Raw genomic sequence first — 13,790 nt, forward strand, 5'->3', positions numbered from 1 at the left:
TCAGTTCAACGTTCACGAAAAAATGAGCGTGTTCAATGAACGCGTTCTTTTGAACTCGTTCACGCACAACACTGCCTCAGAGGTCAGAGGTCAGGTAGCCTCAGAGGTCAGAAGAGGTCAGGTAGCCTCATGACCTAGACCGCACCTCAGTTGAGATTGAGTGCAGAATCTGCGCAGCCATTGTTTTGAATGCACTGCTCCATCTGTCATCACATAAAGCCCGCCTCATGCCAGATTAGCAATTGTGATTGGGTGCCCGGGTTTTAGGGACATTGGAAATGGGCTTTAATGACCTCTTGGCCAGACGGACCTGCAGAGCAAATCCGAATTTGCCAAAGGTTCGTATGGGTATTGCCAGGCTAAAGATCAGGTGGAATGATTTGGGCTTTTTCTTTATGTGTGTGTGTATGAGCGTGTGTGTGTGTGTGTGTGTGTATGAGTGTGTGTGTGTACCTGCAGAAGTAGGTGGGCTCTCCCACTTTAAAGACGTGATCGCAGGTGTGTGTGTGTGTGTGTACCTGCAGGAGTAAGTGGGCTCTCCCACTTTAAAGACGTGTCCGCAGAGCTGGGAGGGCTGGTTGATCTGCTCCAGCTTGGCCAGGCCGGTGGAGGGCTCCTCCCCACACAGGTACCACTCCAGCGGGGACTGCAACAGCAGCTGCGTCAGCAGCTCCTCACTCTGGGGGTTCAGGTTGGGGCCCTGGCAGTAGATCTGAGGAACGTAGCACGCCAGGTGCTGGTACACCTCTCTGGGCAGGTCGCTCACCTGCAGCCATCTCTGGGGGGGGGAGAAGAGGAGAGGGAGGGAGGAGAGGAGAGGGAGGGAGGAGAGGAGAGAGAGGGAGAAGAGGAGAGAGGAGGAGAGAGAGAGATAAGAGTTGAGGAGAGAGAGAGAGATAAGAGTGGAGGAGAGAGAGAGAGATAAGAGTTGAGGAGAGAGAGAGAGATAAGAGTGCAAATTATCGGCCAGAATTCTGTTATCGGACCGATAATAATATTTAAATTTTTTCACTTATCGGCTAATAATATATCGGCCGCCGATATATCGTGCATCCCTAGAACACACACATTTAGAAAAATAACACACACCAATAACACAGATATACAACATCCATCTAGTCGCCTAGAAGGGAAAAACAAGCGTGTTTTAGGCCGTGGTTTTAGGGGAAGGGGAAGGATTGGACCGGTGTTTACAGGTGTACACAGGTGTTTACTCAGTTGTTTACTGTATTTACGGTGGCTGGAGAGGAAGGAGGTAAGGTGTATTAGGACCTAGCCAACACCCCGACCCCCACAACAAACACCCCCACCCCCACAACAAACACCAACAGCTCACGTATTAGGACCTAGCCAACACCCCCACCCCCACAACAAACACCCCCACCTCCACAACAAACACCACCAGTTCACGAATTAGGACCTAGTCAACACCCACACCCCCACAACAAACACCCCCACCTCCACAACAAACACCACCAGTTCACGTATTAGGACCTAGCCAACACCCCACAACAAACACCAGCAGCTCACGTATTAGGACCTAGCCAACACACCCACAACAAACACCCCCACAACAAACACCAACAGCTCACATATTAGGACCTAGCCAACACCCCCACCTCCACAACAAACACCACCAGTTCACGTATTAGGACCTAGCCAACACACCCACAACAAACACCCCCACAACAAACACCAACAGCTCACATATTAGGACCTAGCCAACACCCCCACCTCCACAACAAACACCACCAGCTCACGTATTAGGACCTAGCCAACACCCCCACCCCCACAACAAACACCACCAGCTCACGTATTAGGACCTAGCCAACAGCCCCACAACAAACACCACCAGCTCACGTATTAGGACCTAGCCAACACCCCCACAACAAACACCACCAGCTCACGTGTTAGGACCTAGCCACACCTCCTCCTCAATCAGCTGATCCTCCAGCACAACAAACACCAGAAGCTCACTTGATACTGCCCCCCCCCCCCCCAAGTATGCTCTGATGGACAATGAGCGAGTATGAGGAATTAAAGCTCAACGTATAGAGGGCTATGATGATCTGCCCCTAAGCTATAGGCTTCTTCTACACCGTATTCAGCGTATATGCTTGTGAAGTGTATATGGGCTAATGCCATATAGGCCATATTAGGACCTCATGCACTGTGAAGCGTATATGGGCTAATGCCATTTCTTTTACTCGTATCTGCTGTATGTGAGAAGGCCAATGAATGGACTGTGTAAAACAGGAGCGCTAATTACCTCAAATCGAGTTAAGATCAGATCACATGAAAAGAAAAGCAACGTTTCATCTGTAACATGCACACACATACATACACGCACGCACGCACAGGCCGATCTTTAGATTTAGCTGATGACTAGCAAAGGGCCTTTCCCCACACTCCTTGTCTTTACAAAGACCGAGACAGGCATCTCTTTCTCCTGACCACAGAACTGCGTCACGATTACACTGTCGCCGTTATCAGTGCATGAAAGCACAAAATGTCCAAAGCACAAGACGCGGACACAAATGAGTTTTCCCACTGAATCCAAAACTGCTCCTATGAATAGAGAGCAATGCTGAGCTGTGCTGTGCTGAGCTGTGTTGTTATACCACGCTAGGCTGAGCTGAGCTGTGTTGTTATACCACGCTAGGCTTGGCCTGTGTTGTTATACCACGCTAGGCTTGGCCTGTGTTGTTATACCACGCTAGGCTGAGCTGAGCTGTGTTGTTATACCACGCTAGGCTTGGCCTGTGTTGTTATACCACGCTAGGCTTGGCCTGTGTTGTTATACCACGCTAGGCTTGGCCTGTGTTGTTATACCACGCTAGGCTTGGCCTGCGTGTCCTCAATTCTCCCCCGCCGGGCTGGGCCGGGGATGACTGGGTGCTGCTGGGATCCTGCCAAAGAGGATTAGGGAGGGAAGGGTGACCCGCCTGCCTGCCTGCGTGCCCTGTGCCTGCCCGCGTGCCCTGTGCCTGCCTGCCCTGTGCCTGCCTGCCCTGTGCCTGCCTGCCCTGTGCCTGCGCCTGCCTGCCCGCGTGCCCTGTGCCTGCCCGCGTGCCCTGTGCCTGCCCGCGTGCCCTGTGCCTGCCTGCCCTGTGCCTGCCTGCCCTGTGCCTGCCTGCCCGCGTGCCCACCTTCTTTGTGTTCAGAAAGTGTGCCACCGCCAGGTCAGAACCGATTAGCCCAACAATTCACTTCCTATTTACACCTCCAAACAACATCACCTGTGCAACACATGCACTATTTACACCTCCAAACATCACCTGTGCAACACATGCACTATTTACACCTCCAAACATCACCTGTGCAACACATGCACTATTTACACCTCCAAACATCACCTGTGCAACACATGCACTTCCTATTTACACCTCCAAACAACATCACCTGTGCAACACTACCCTGGATGCATGCATGCCACTGCAAAACCTATGCTGCACAGCGCACACCCTGCATGCCACTGCAAAACCTACAGTATGCTGCACAGCACACACCCTGTCTAAAATTGAATGGATTGGTCTTAGGGTCTGTGTCTGTTAGTTCAGTCCGTACAGGTGAAGTTAGAATAGTCCTCTAGGTAGCATGCAGTCTTTTCCTTCTGTCTGTCTTACACACACACACAAAATAATAAATGTATTTTTTTAAATTAAACAATAAACACGTTTATTTCTATTTTAACTTCACCAAACGGCTAAAGCCTCTACGGCGACAGGCCCACGTAAGGGAAGCGTGGCTCCAGATCCTCGCGAAAGATAACACGGCAGGATGTCACCTATTCTTCACATTCCTGGCAGCATACCAGTCGGGGCTCAGGTGACTGAACATGATCATAGCCCACAGTGCTGCTGTGGTCCTGGCTGTGCCAGATAGCCCCCATTTCTCTTCTCCGCCAGTGGAAACATCATAGCCCTACAGCAGCACAGTGGACACATCATAGCCCTCATAGCCCTACAGGACACATCATAGCCCTACAGCAGCACAGTGGACACATCTTGAATTTCCCCTGGGGATCAATAAAGTATCTATCTATCTATCTATCTACCTACATCATAGCCCTCATAGCCCTACAGCAGCACAGTGGACACATCATAGCCCTACAGCAGCACAGTGGACACATCATAGCCCTACAGGACACATCATAGCCCAACAGGACACATCATAGCCCTCATAGCCCTGCAGGACACATCATAGCCCTACAGCAGCACAGTGGACACATCATAGCCCTACAGTGGACACATCATAGCCCTGCAGCAGCACAGTGGACACATCATAGCCCTACAGCAGCACAGTGGACACATCATAGCCCTACAGTGGACACATTATAGCCCTACAGGACACATCATAGCCCAACAGGACACATCATAGCCCTCATAGCCCAACAGCAGCACTGTGGCAGGTCCTGGCTGGGCCAGGCAGCCCCCATTCTCTGCCAGTGGGCACAGCCCTCCCCTCCCTCCCACCATGTCTCATCATAACCATAAATAACCTAAATGAGTACTTACATATAACATAAAGCCTAGCAACCACAAATAACCCATGCAAATGCTTACATTCAACATGAAGCCAAAAGCAACATTAGGAAAACAACCATTATGTATTTCCACAGACACTTTTCTAAATCTCTTCCATTCTATTAAAACCGAAATGAGTAAATAAATGCTGCTGTGTCACAATCCATATGTTGCATAAGGGGCTTGCGTGAATCCCATACTAACACACTTACATGAGAACTGCAAACAGAAGCTAGCCGGCTCCTCTTCCGACTCGCCGACCCACTGACCTGGATTTTCAAGCCGGGGCCAAGCACATCAAGTGCGACCAACTGTTACATTAGGCTATTGGGTAACGTTATATGTCAGCGACGCAGCCTGGTGCACGCATATCTTTTAATCGCGTCCCAGACAGGTTCAACAATGACAGGTTTCTGAAGATGTGCTACGATGTACGTTAACGTTAAACACATGTGAAACGGCATGATTATGTTCGTGACCAACAGATGGACCTGTCTGCTGTACCCCTGGCGATTTTTTCCCCTGGACAAGCAGCTGAACGATAACTCAGTTCCTGAGCACTGCTGTCGACATACTTTACCGCACAATGCCGTTACCGCTCAACGTAGCCCTACATGCTATAGCTACCATTACATTGTTAATTTCTGTTGACAAGCATGACAATCCAGCTCGGACAAGCCAGTGACATTAAAATTAACTTTCCGTGTACGCAGACGACATATCACTTCAGGAAAAGGAGCGGTTAAATGGCTAGCTGCCCAAACATACCTGAGGTAAAATATGCACCAAGTTGCCGACAATAAATTACAGTTATTACAATACTAAAAGAAACTGGAAACAGTATATAATGCTAACCAGCTAGAAGCTATTGGCTTGCGGACACATTTGACATTAACGTTGACTGTAGCAATAACGTTATCTTCATAGTTATCTAACGTTAACGAACTAGCTAGGCACACAACCAAACGGGTGATCTGCTTATTTTAAACACGAACATTGAATTATAACGTAAAACACACCTAACAAATATCGATACAACGCTAGACTTTAAACTAAACAAAATAAGCGTCAACAATCCTTCGAAAGGTGGCTAACAAAAATAGAACTATACCCGGAAGACAAGACCCAATAACGTTAACATTGCATTATAGCAGACTTGTCATACTTGTCAACCATTGTCATTGGTTTGCAGTTAGTTTATTTTCTTGGCAAAATCCATCTAAAGTACTCAATTGCAAACTGGTTTAAGCAGGCGTTGGCATTTTCAGGAAAGACAGCTAGGAACGTTAACGTTAGCTGCTACAACGGTGAGCGTTGTTGTTTAGCTAATGTTAGCTTGATAGCGAGCTCTACCAACATCCCCTTTGTCGATTTAGTTCATACAACTGAAGGACAGGCTGTCTTCTTCAGTCAGAGAATTCATTGCCTTACTCTCTAAATAATTTTACAATTAGAATAAACCTATGCAAACAGCAGGGAACTATTACCAAATACCAAAGACAGACAGCTGGCTAAGCTAACTGGCTAACTTAGGTCGCAGCGACAGCTCAGGGCAGTTGAGAAAAACAAGCCGTGAGAAAGGGAAAATGAATTTCACAGTGTTGGGTGGGGACCGAACTAAATTGTTTTCGAGATAGTATGGATCAAAACATATTGTCTTGTTTGTCAAAACTGTCGCTTACCGATGCTGTGTCCTTGGCAGAAAAATTCAGAAATTCGCTACAGAGAGCGGACGGTACTTCGCGATCCGATTCGGCCGCCGCCATCTTCACTTCACTGGTCAGCGTAAGCGAAGGAAACGGAAATCAGCCGGTTGCTTGCCCAAACTTTTTTTCGCTGACTAATGAAAAACGTGATCTCTAGATGGAGTGACGGAACAGGCTTTTCGTGGCTCAGACTTAATCAAAAGTTTACGGATACAAATAAATAAAACAAGTGCATACTCTTCATCTTTTATTAAGTAAACAGTGTAGCCTTTCTCACAGTGTAACACTGATAAAACATTGCATATAACAAAACACAGCATAATTTACACAGCTTTTTGCGTGCAGTCATTGTTTTGTGTATTTGAGCTCCAGTGTGTGTGTGTGTGTGCGTGTACGTGTGTATAAGGTTTTTAGAAGGCCTGCTCCTTGTACACGGCTCGAGGACTACTCTTGGCTTCTCTCCGCGAGCTCTCTGGCGTCACTTCCTGTTGCCCTTCTGTCTGATGTTCTGGTAATCTGCGATCAGTCAAAAGATGAAGCACATCTTAGTCAGCAGGCCTACACCACTCACACAACTCACATGGGCTCAGACCATTAAAAACCCTTATGTGGTGGGTGTCACATGAATAAAAGGGGATAGAGAACTGTAGCCTACCTGCACTCTGGCAGTACCGGCGCTTCCACCTCTGTGTCCTCGCTGTGACCAAACAGCGGCTTTATTCCAATGTCCCCACCTGCTAAAATACACAGGAGATTCACAGACTAAACCGTGTTTTCCCAAAGAAAAAGGACACAAATGTATGTGTGTGTGTGTGTGTGTGTGTGTGTGTGTGTGTGTGTGTGTGTGGTGATTGACATGGTTTAGGGACTGGTGTGTGTATGTATGTGTGTGTGTGTGTGTGTTTATGTGTGGTTATTGTCATACAAGGTTCATGTGCGTGTGTGTGTGTGTGTGTGACCCACAGGGTTTAGGGGCTGGTGTCTGTGTGTGTGTGTGTGTGTGTGTGTGTGTGTGTGTGTGGTGGTTAACCTACAGGGTTTAGGGGCAGTATGAGACTGGACTAGCTGGAGGAGGAGGGACTGCATCTCCTTGACGTCTGCTCGGAGTGCGCTCATCTCGATGCTCTGCTGTCGCTGGGTCAGACGCAGGTTGCGTAGGCTGCCCTCCCTGGCTGCCCACGATGGCCGCCTCAACCTGAGAAGCACAACACACATCACATCACTCTCCGTGGAAGGATACAGGTTTATGCGTCGTGCAACACAACACACATCACATCACTCTGGGTGGAAGGATACAGGTTTATGCGTCGTGCAACACAACACACATCACATCACTCTGGGTGGAAGGATACAGGTTTACTCGTCGTGCAACACAACACACATCACATCACTCTCCGTGGAAGGATACAGGTTTACTCGTCGTGCAACACAACACACATCACATCACTCTCCGTGGAAGGATACAGGTTTACGCGTCGTGCAACACAACACACATCACATCACTCTCGGTGGAAGGATACAGGTTTACGCGTCGTGCAACACAACACACGATTAAGTAAAGATCAAATGAGCACCCACCCTGAGCCCATGTCATCATCATCATCCTCATCAGGTCGCTCAGGTCCGCAGGAATCCGCATCTTTCTGGATCTCCAGAAACTCATCTAGAGTATCCTGTCATAACGAAACACAAGTTATATCACAGGGATCCGAATCTTTCTGGATCTCTAGAAACTCATCTTGAGTATCCTGTTATATGAAACATAAGTTAAATGACAGGGATTCGTATCTTTCTGGATCTCCAGAAATTCATCTAGAGTATCCTGTCATATGTAAAAACACCTGACAGTTTGGAAATCAGAATTTCCCTGTCTGTGTCTGTTAGAAAACACTTACAGCTCTTTCATTAATGTTGTGAGATATGACATTTGACCTTAGCAGAAGTTGGTGATCTCGGAATACCCATCTAGTTTATTTATGTAGTGCTATTCACAGTAAATATATCCTGAAGACATTCTTTAATAAAAAGAAGAAAAAAAAAAACATGTTTTGTATCCTTTGTGGGCGTTCATATTATGAGGCGCTTAAATCCAAAAGAGACCGTTGCTCACTTTTATTTGTGAGGTAATCTTTTTCATCTCGGCGTACTGGTAGCGGTCGGTGGTGACATCATCATCGTAGTACTCCCCTAAAGGTGCGCAGTGTTCGTGGATGTAGTGGTTGTCATAGAAACGGCGAAGCCGTGGCATGGACTCCTCCACCTGCAGAATTATGGCTGCTTGTTGCATTACGGCGTTGGCTAACGCATTATCATACACCCTGTAGCAACACACACACACACACACATTAATACACACGCATGGCTAACGCATTATCATACACCCTGTAACAACACACACACACACACACACACACACACACACACACACACACATTAATACACACACATGGCTAACGCATTATCATACACCCTGTAACAACACACACACACACACACACACACATTAATACACACGCATGGCTAACGCATTATCATACACCCTGTAACAACACACACACACATTAATACACACGCATGGCTAACACATTATCATACACCCTGTAACAACACACACACACACACATTAATACACACGCATGGCTAACACATTATCATACACCCTGTAACAACACACACACACATTAATACACACGCATGGCTAACACATTATCATACACCATGTAACAACACACACACACACACACATTAATACACACGCATGTCTGAACTTGCATACACACAGCATTTGAATGTACAGCATTTACAGAGAGGATAGCTTTATTCAAATGTTCACACAAATTGAAAGAACTGAACACCTGAATTGACTAGACTGAACTCCTGAACTGACTAGACTCAACTCCTGAACTGACTAGACTCAACGGGGAGTTGAAGCACATTCATTCATTCCCAGCAGAGGACAATTTCAGTGATTCCTGCAGTCATGGTGTGAGTGTAGACATCTGTACATGGCGTGTACTGTTCTACAAAGCTTATCTCAGTAGGCTTCCATGTTCTTAGAGGCTTATCTGACAAACAGTGCGCACGCACACACACACACACACACACACACACACACACACACACACACACGTCATGCACACAAGGAATATGGCTATGGTTATGGCATTTGGAATATGGCTATGCTTATGGTTATGGCATTTGGAATATGGCTATGGTTATGGTTGAAATAATTTCAGCATAATAGTAATTACAATATCAATAGCTATATAAAGCCCAAATACATACATATAGTCAGGACAGGAATCAATTATAAGTATTGGGACCCATAGACTATATGGTGTGCTATGGTTCTACATAATAATAATGTAAATCTATGATTTAAATGTATATTTTAGCTTAGTACTCAAGCACAGATACGCAAACACAGAATTTCACAATCTGAAACTGAATTGAGCGTGTGTGTGTGTGTGTGTGTGTGTGTGTGTGTGTGTGTGTGTGTGTTGCGTCTCACTAGATTGAAACTGAAGTTCACAATCTGAAACTGAATTGCAAGAGCTGAGTGTGGGAGAGAACAGAGAGTGTGTGTGTATGTGTGTGTGTGTGTGTGTGTGTTGCGTCTCACTAGAGTGTGGGAGAGAGCAGAGAGTGCGTGTGTGTGTGTGTGTGTGTGTGTTGCGTCTCACTAGAGTGTGGGAGAGAGCAGAGAGTGTGTGTGTGTGTGTGTGTGTGTGTTGCGTCTCACTAGAGTGTGGGAGAGAGCAGAGAGTGGGGTTTTCAGTGAGGATCAGTTATGTATCAGAGGACATTTCAAAACATTCCATTCAGTTTCAAGTTTATGGGATTCAGTTACAAACTTATGAATTCAATTTCCAAATATACTTTTCAAATACGTTTCTTTCAATAGAACTGCTCAAATTTTGCCAGCACAACACTTATGCTCTGTGTTGCCCAGAAATCCACAAAAGTTTAAAGTTATCTTTGGATCGAACTTGCTTGCAATATCACTTTTGACCTCAAGAGGCACTGTATTGAATACATGATGCAAGTCCATGGAAAAGTGTCATTACAGATTCAAGACATTCAAGACAACTGGAACTCTACATACAGCTCCTTTACAAAGTGCAGTTTGTTTTGACCCATCGGATGCCCCCCTGTGCAGTGTGTTTAGACCCATCGGGTGCCCCCCTGTGCAGTGTGTTTTGACCCATCGGGTGCCCCCTGTCGGCCGGTACCTTTGGAACGTGTCGGAGAGGAGGGCAATCATCAGGTTGACGCATAAGACAGCAGAGAGCGCCAGGAACGTGCCACACAGCAGGTGGGCCATGATGGAGTCCACGGCCACCATGGCGTCGAACTCGTACTCGTCCACCAGCGTGATGCGGTACAGGCTGTACAGCAGCTTAGGAACCGTCTTCATGCTGGGTACTGCGTCCGTGCCTGCAGGCGACACACACACACACACACACACACACACACGCTGGGTACTGCGTCCGTGCCTGCAGGCGACACACACACACACACATGCTGGGTACTGCGTCCGTGCCTGCGGACAACACACCCATGTACAATTGTACACATGTTTCAAGAAGACCACCATGCATGCACATTAGACCCAATGCAGTTTGCCTACAGGCCAAACAAGTTCACAGATGATGTAGGAGCATTCACCCTGAACACTGTTCTCTCTTACCTGGATCAGGAAAACACCCACGTCGATGGACGTTATTCATCAACTATAGTTCTGACCAACTTCTACCACTGTACCACTGAGCATACTGACAGCATCACAGCATGGTAGAATCACCCCTTACTGTTTACAGAGATTCACTGTCTGCACTGTATTTCTGTCTATTATTTCAATTTTAATATTCAATATTTTAACTTAGCTTAAGGCTAATTTACATCTGCATTTACACATTCAGAAGGTGGCTTTATGCAAAATATGCATGACAATCAGTATTTGTGCTTCCGAAGTATTGAACCAATGAGCTTAGTAATGCTCTGTGCACTTGCTGTGCCATAAATAAATAAAGGTAACGACCGTTTTACTACAGTTTGCTGATTACGTAAGGTGTTTATAACAGGAATGTCAAGGATGATGTTCCGAGGCATGATAACTTATGTATTATGTTCCGAGGCATGATTACTGCTGTAGCTGCCGGCACTAATGTGGCTAAGGTGCTTGCACACTGCCCAGATAATGGCCAACAAACCCCAACATTCTAAAGTTGCCCAGATAATGCCCAACAAACCCCAACATTCTAAAGTTTACTAGACAATGGCCAACAAACCCCAACATTCTAAAGTTGCCCAGGCAATGGCCAACAAACCACAACATTCTAAAGTTGGCCAGACAATGGCCAACAAATCCCAACATTCTAAAGTTGGCCAGACAATGCCCAACAAACCCCAACATTCTAAAGTTTACTAGACAATGGCCAACAAACCCGAACATTCTAAAGTTGGCCAGACAATGCCCAACAAATCCCTACATTCTAAAGTTGTCCAGACAATGGCCAACAAACCCCAACATTCTAAAGTTGCCCAGATAATGCCCAACAAACCCCAACATTCTAAAGTTTACTAGACAATGGCCAACAAACCCCAACATTCTAAAGTTGCCCAGGCAATGGCCAACAAACCACAACATTCTAAAGTTGGCCAGACAATGGCCAACAAATCCCAACATTCTAAAGTTGGCCAGACAATGCCCAACAAACCCCAACATTCTAAAGTTTACTAGACAATGGCCAACAAACCCGAACATTCTAAAGTTGGCCAGACAATGCCCAACAAATCCCTACATTCTAAAGTTGTCCAGACAATGGTCAACAAACGCCAACATTCTTAAGTTTCCAAGACAATGCCCCCCCCAAAAAATAACATTCTAACGTTACCAAGGTAATGCCCAACAAATCCCAACGTTCTAAAGTTGGCCAGACAATGCTCAACAAACCTAGTCTAGAAATCTAAACGGCAGCCAGGGTCGTCTAGCAACTCTCCGTTGGCTTGCGAGCTGGAAAAAACAAACTTGGGTCAGGCCAATCACACCGTGTATAGAGTCGGTGGGCAGGCTTAACATAATGATGACAGAGTTGCGACAGTTTCACATGAATTCCCTGCTACTTGAAAACAAAGAAGATGGCTACTGCTGGCGAACGGCTTTAGCCATGACTCTTTCCTAAAAAATAAAGATGTATTTAGAGTATTGCCGACTGGATACAACAAAAAGTTTGATCTACCAACTAGCTCCGCTGGTGGGAAAACGCATGGGATTCATGGGTTGTAGCGCTATCCTATTGTGTGCAGAGGGAATTTGAAAGACAACCGTTTATCCCGCCCCTCGGATTGAGCCCTGCCAATGGTATGTTCCCAGTTCCAACATCTTAATGTGGGTCTGGCTCGTCAAACTACGACAAACCCCAACATTCTAAATTTGGCAGTTGTTGGTTGCGGTGGTTCAGAAAATCAACTTCCAGCCTCACACTGCCCAGACAGAAATAGAAAAGAATGACTTTAGAATATGTTACACTTGAACAACTCCATCCAACAAAAACCAACACGCGTGCATTCTGATCAACTCATAGTGGACAGTGAAGTGAACTGCACAGGGTATTCAGCGGATTGGTGCACTATTCTATATTCTGCAGCACTAGGCTTTGAGCGTCTCATTCATGACTGTAACCGATATCACTGAAAATGAATAACTTGCTGCTCCCACACACGCTCTGGCGCCCCTGGGCCTTCCGCCGGCCCTGACGCACACACATCTGAACACACATGCACATGTCCATGTGAACACCACACACACACATTCACACACATGCACATGTCCATCTGAACACCCCACACACACACACACACACACACACACACACACACACATTAACACAGAGCCCTCTGTCCGTGGGCTGCAGACCTCCGAATATGATCCAGAATGCGCAGGCGTAGGGGATGTAGATCTCTGCGTACAGGAAGAGGAATCTCAGGACGTCGCCCACGATCTTCCCCAGCATCACGATGAAGGGGCCCATCACCCTAAAAGCACACACACACACACACATTTGCACAGAGTTTTACAGCCCACGATCTTCCCCAGCATCACGATGAAGGGGCCCATCACCCTAAAAGCAGACACACACACACTACTGACACATACACACACACACATTTTCACAGAGTTTTACATAGCAAACAGAGAGGGCCTCTTCTGAGATGGACATGCCTGTGAACACATGATGGTCAATCAGCTACCCTGCCGAATACCTAATCAATCAACTACCTTGCCGAATACCTAATCAATCAACTACCCTGCCAAATACCTAATCAATCAATCAATTGAGCTTCTGTTAGTTGTTAGTCCACCTATCTACGTCCATCTATTATGTCTTTGTAAATCTATTCTGGACAAGCCAACTACAGTATCAGTCAGTCAATCAATCAATCAATCAATCCTTGCTAGAAGGTCCAGTAGGCCCAGTAGTATTGACCTGGCCAGGCCAGTGTGTGTGTGTTAATGACCAGGCCAGTGTGTGTGTGTTAATGACCAGACCAGTGT

The 13,790-nt window shown here is 46.5% G+C and overlaps 2 protein-coding genes across 5 annotated transcripts in view; both read right to left on the minus strand.

Moving 5' to 3' along the window:
• ubr2 (ubiquitin protein ligase E3 component n-recognin 2) overlaps positions 1-6,323 on the minus strand; it is a 58,157-nt gene extending 51,834 nt beyond the window's left edge. For all 3 annotated transcript variants that reach the window (XM_042066796.1, XM_042066797.1, XM_042066798.1), the window contains exons 1-2: positions 6,209-6,323; positions 519-778 (exon numbers count right to left, since the gene is read on the minus strand). In XM_042066796.1, the coding sequence (XP_041922730.1) occupies positions 519-778; positions 6,209-6,292 (344 nt within the window). In that variant the 5' untranslated portion in view covers positions 6,293-6,323. The remainder of the gene's footprint in view (positions 1-518; positions 779-6,208) is intronic.
• Positions 6,324-6,466: 143 nt separating this feature from the next.
• Positions 6,467-13,790, minus strand: part of LOC121685926 (transient receptor potential channel pyrexia-like) — a 32,377-nt gene continuing 25,053 nt past the window's right edge. Inside the window, exons 16-22 of one of the 2 annotated variants that reach the window (XM_042066804.1) lie at positions 13,152-13,270; positions 10,465-10,669; positions 8,343-8,550; positions 7,811-7,905; positions 7,267-7,427; positions 6,888-6,966; positions 6,467-6,748 (exon numbers count right to left, since the gene is read on the minus strand). In XM_042066804.1, coding sequence (XP_041922738.1) covers positions 6,643-6,748; positions 6,888-6,966; positions 7,267-7,427; positions 7,811-7,905; positions 8,343-8,550; positions 10,465-10,669; positions 13,152-13,270 — 973 coding nt within the window. In that variant the 3' untranslated portion in view covers positions 6,467-6,642. Of the gene's footprint in view, positions 6,749-6,887; positions 6,970-7,266; positions 7,428-7,810; positions 7,906-8,342; positions 8,551-10,464; positions 10,670-13,151; positions 13,271-13,790 lie in introns of both variants that reach the window. The other variant, XM_042066803.1, reaches the window with a different exon arrangement.

Source organism: Alosa sapidissima, chromosome 16 (assembly GCF_018492685.1).
Source record: "Alosa sapidissima isolate fAloSap1 chromosome 16, fAloSap1.pri, whole genome shotgun sequence".
NCBI lineage: Eukaryota > Metazoa > Chordata > Actinopteri > Clupeiformes > Clupeidae > Alosa > Alosa sapidissima.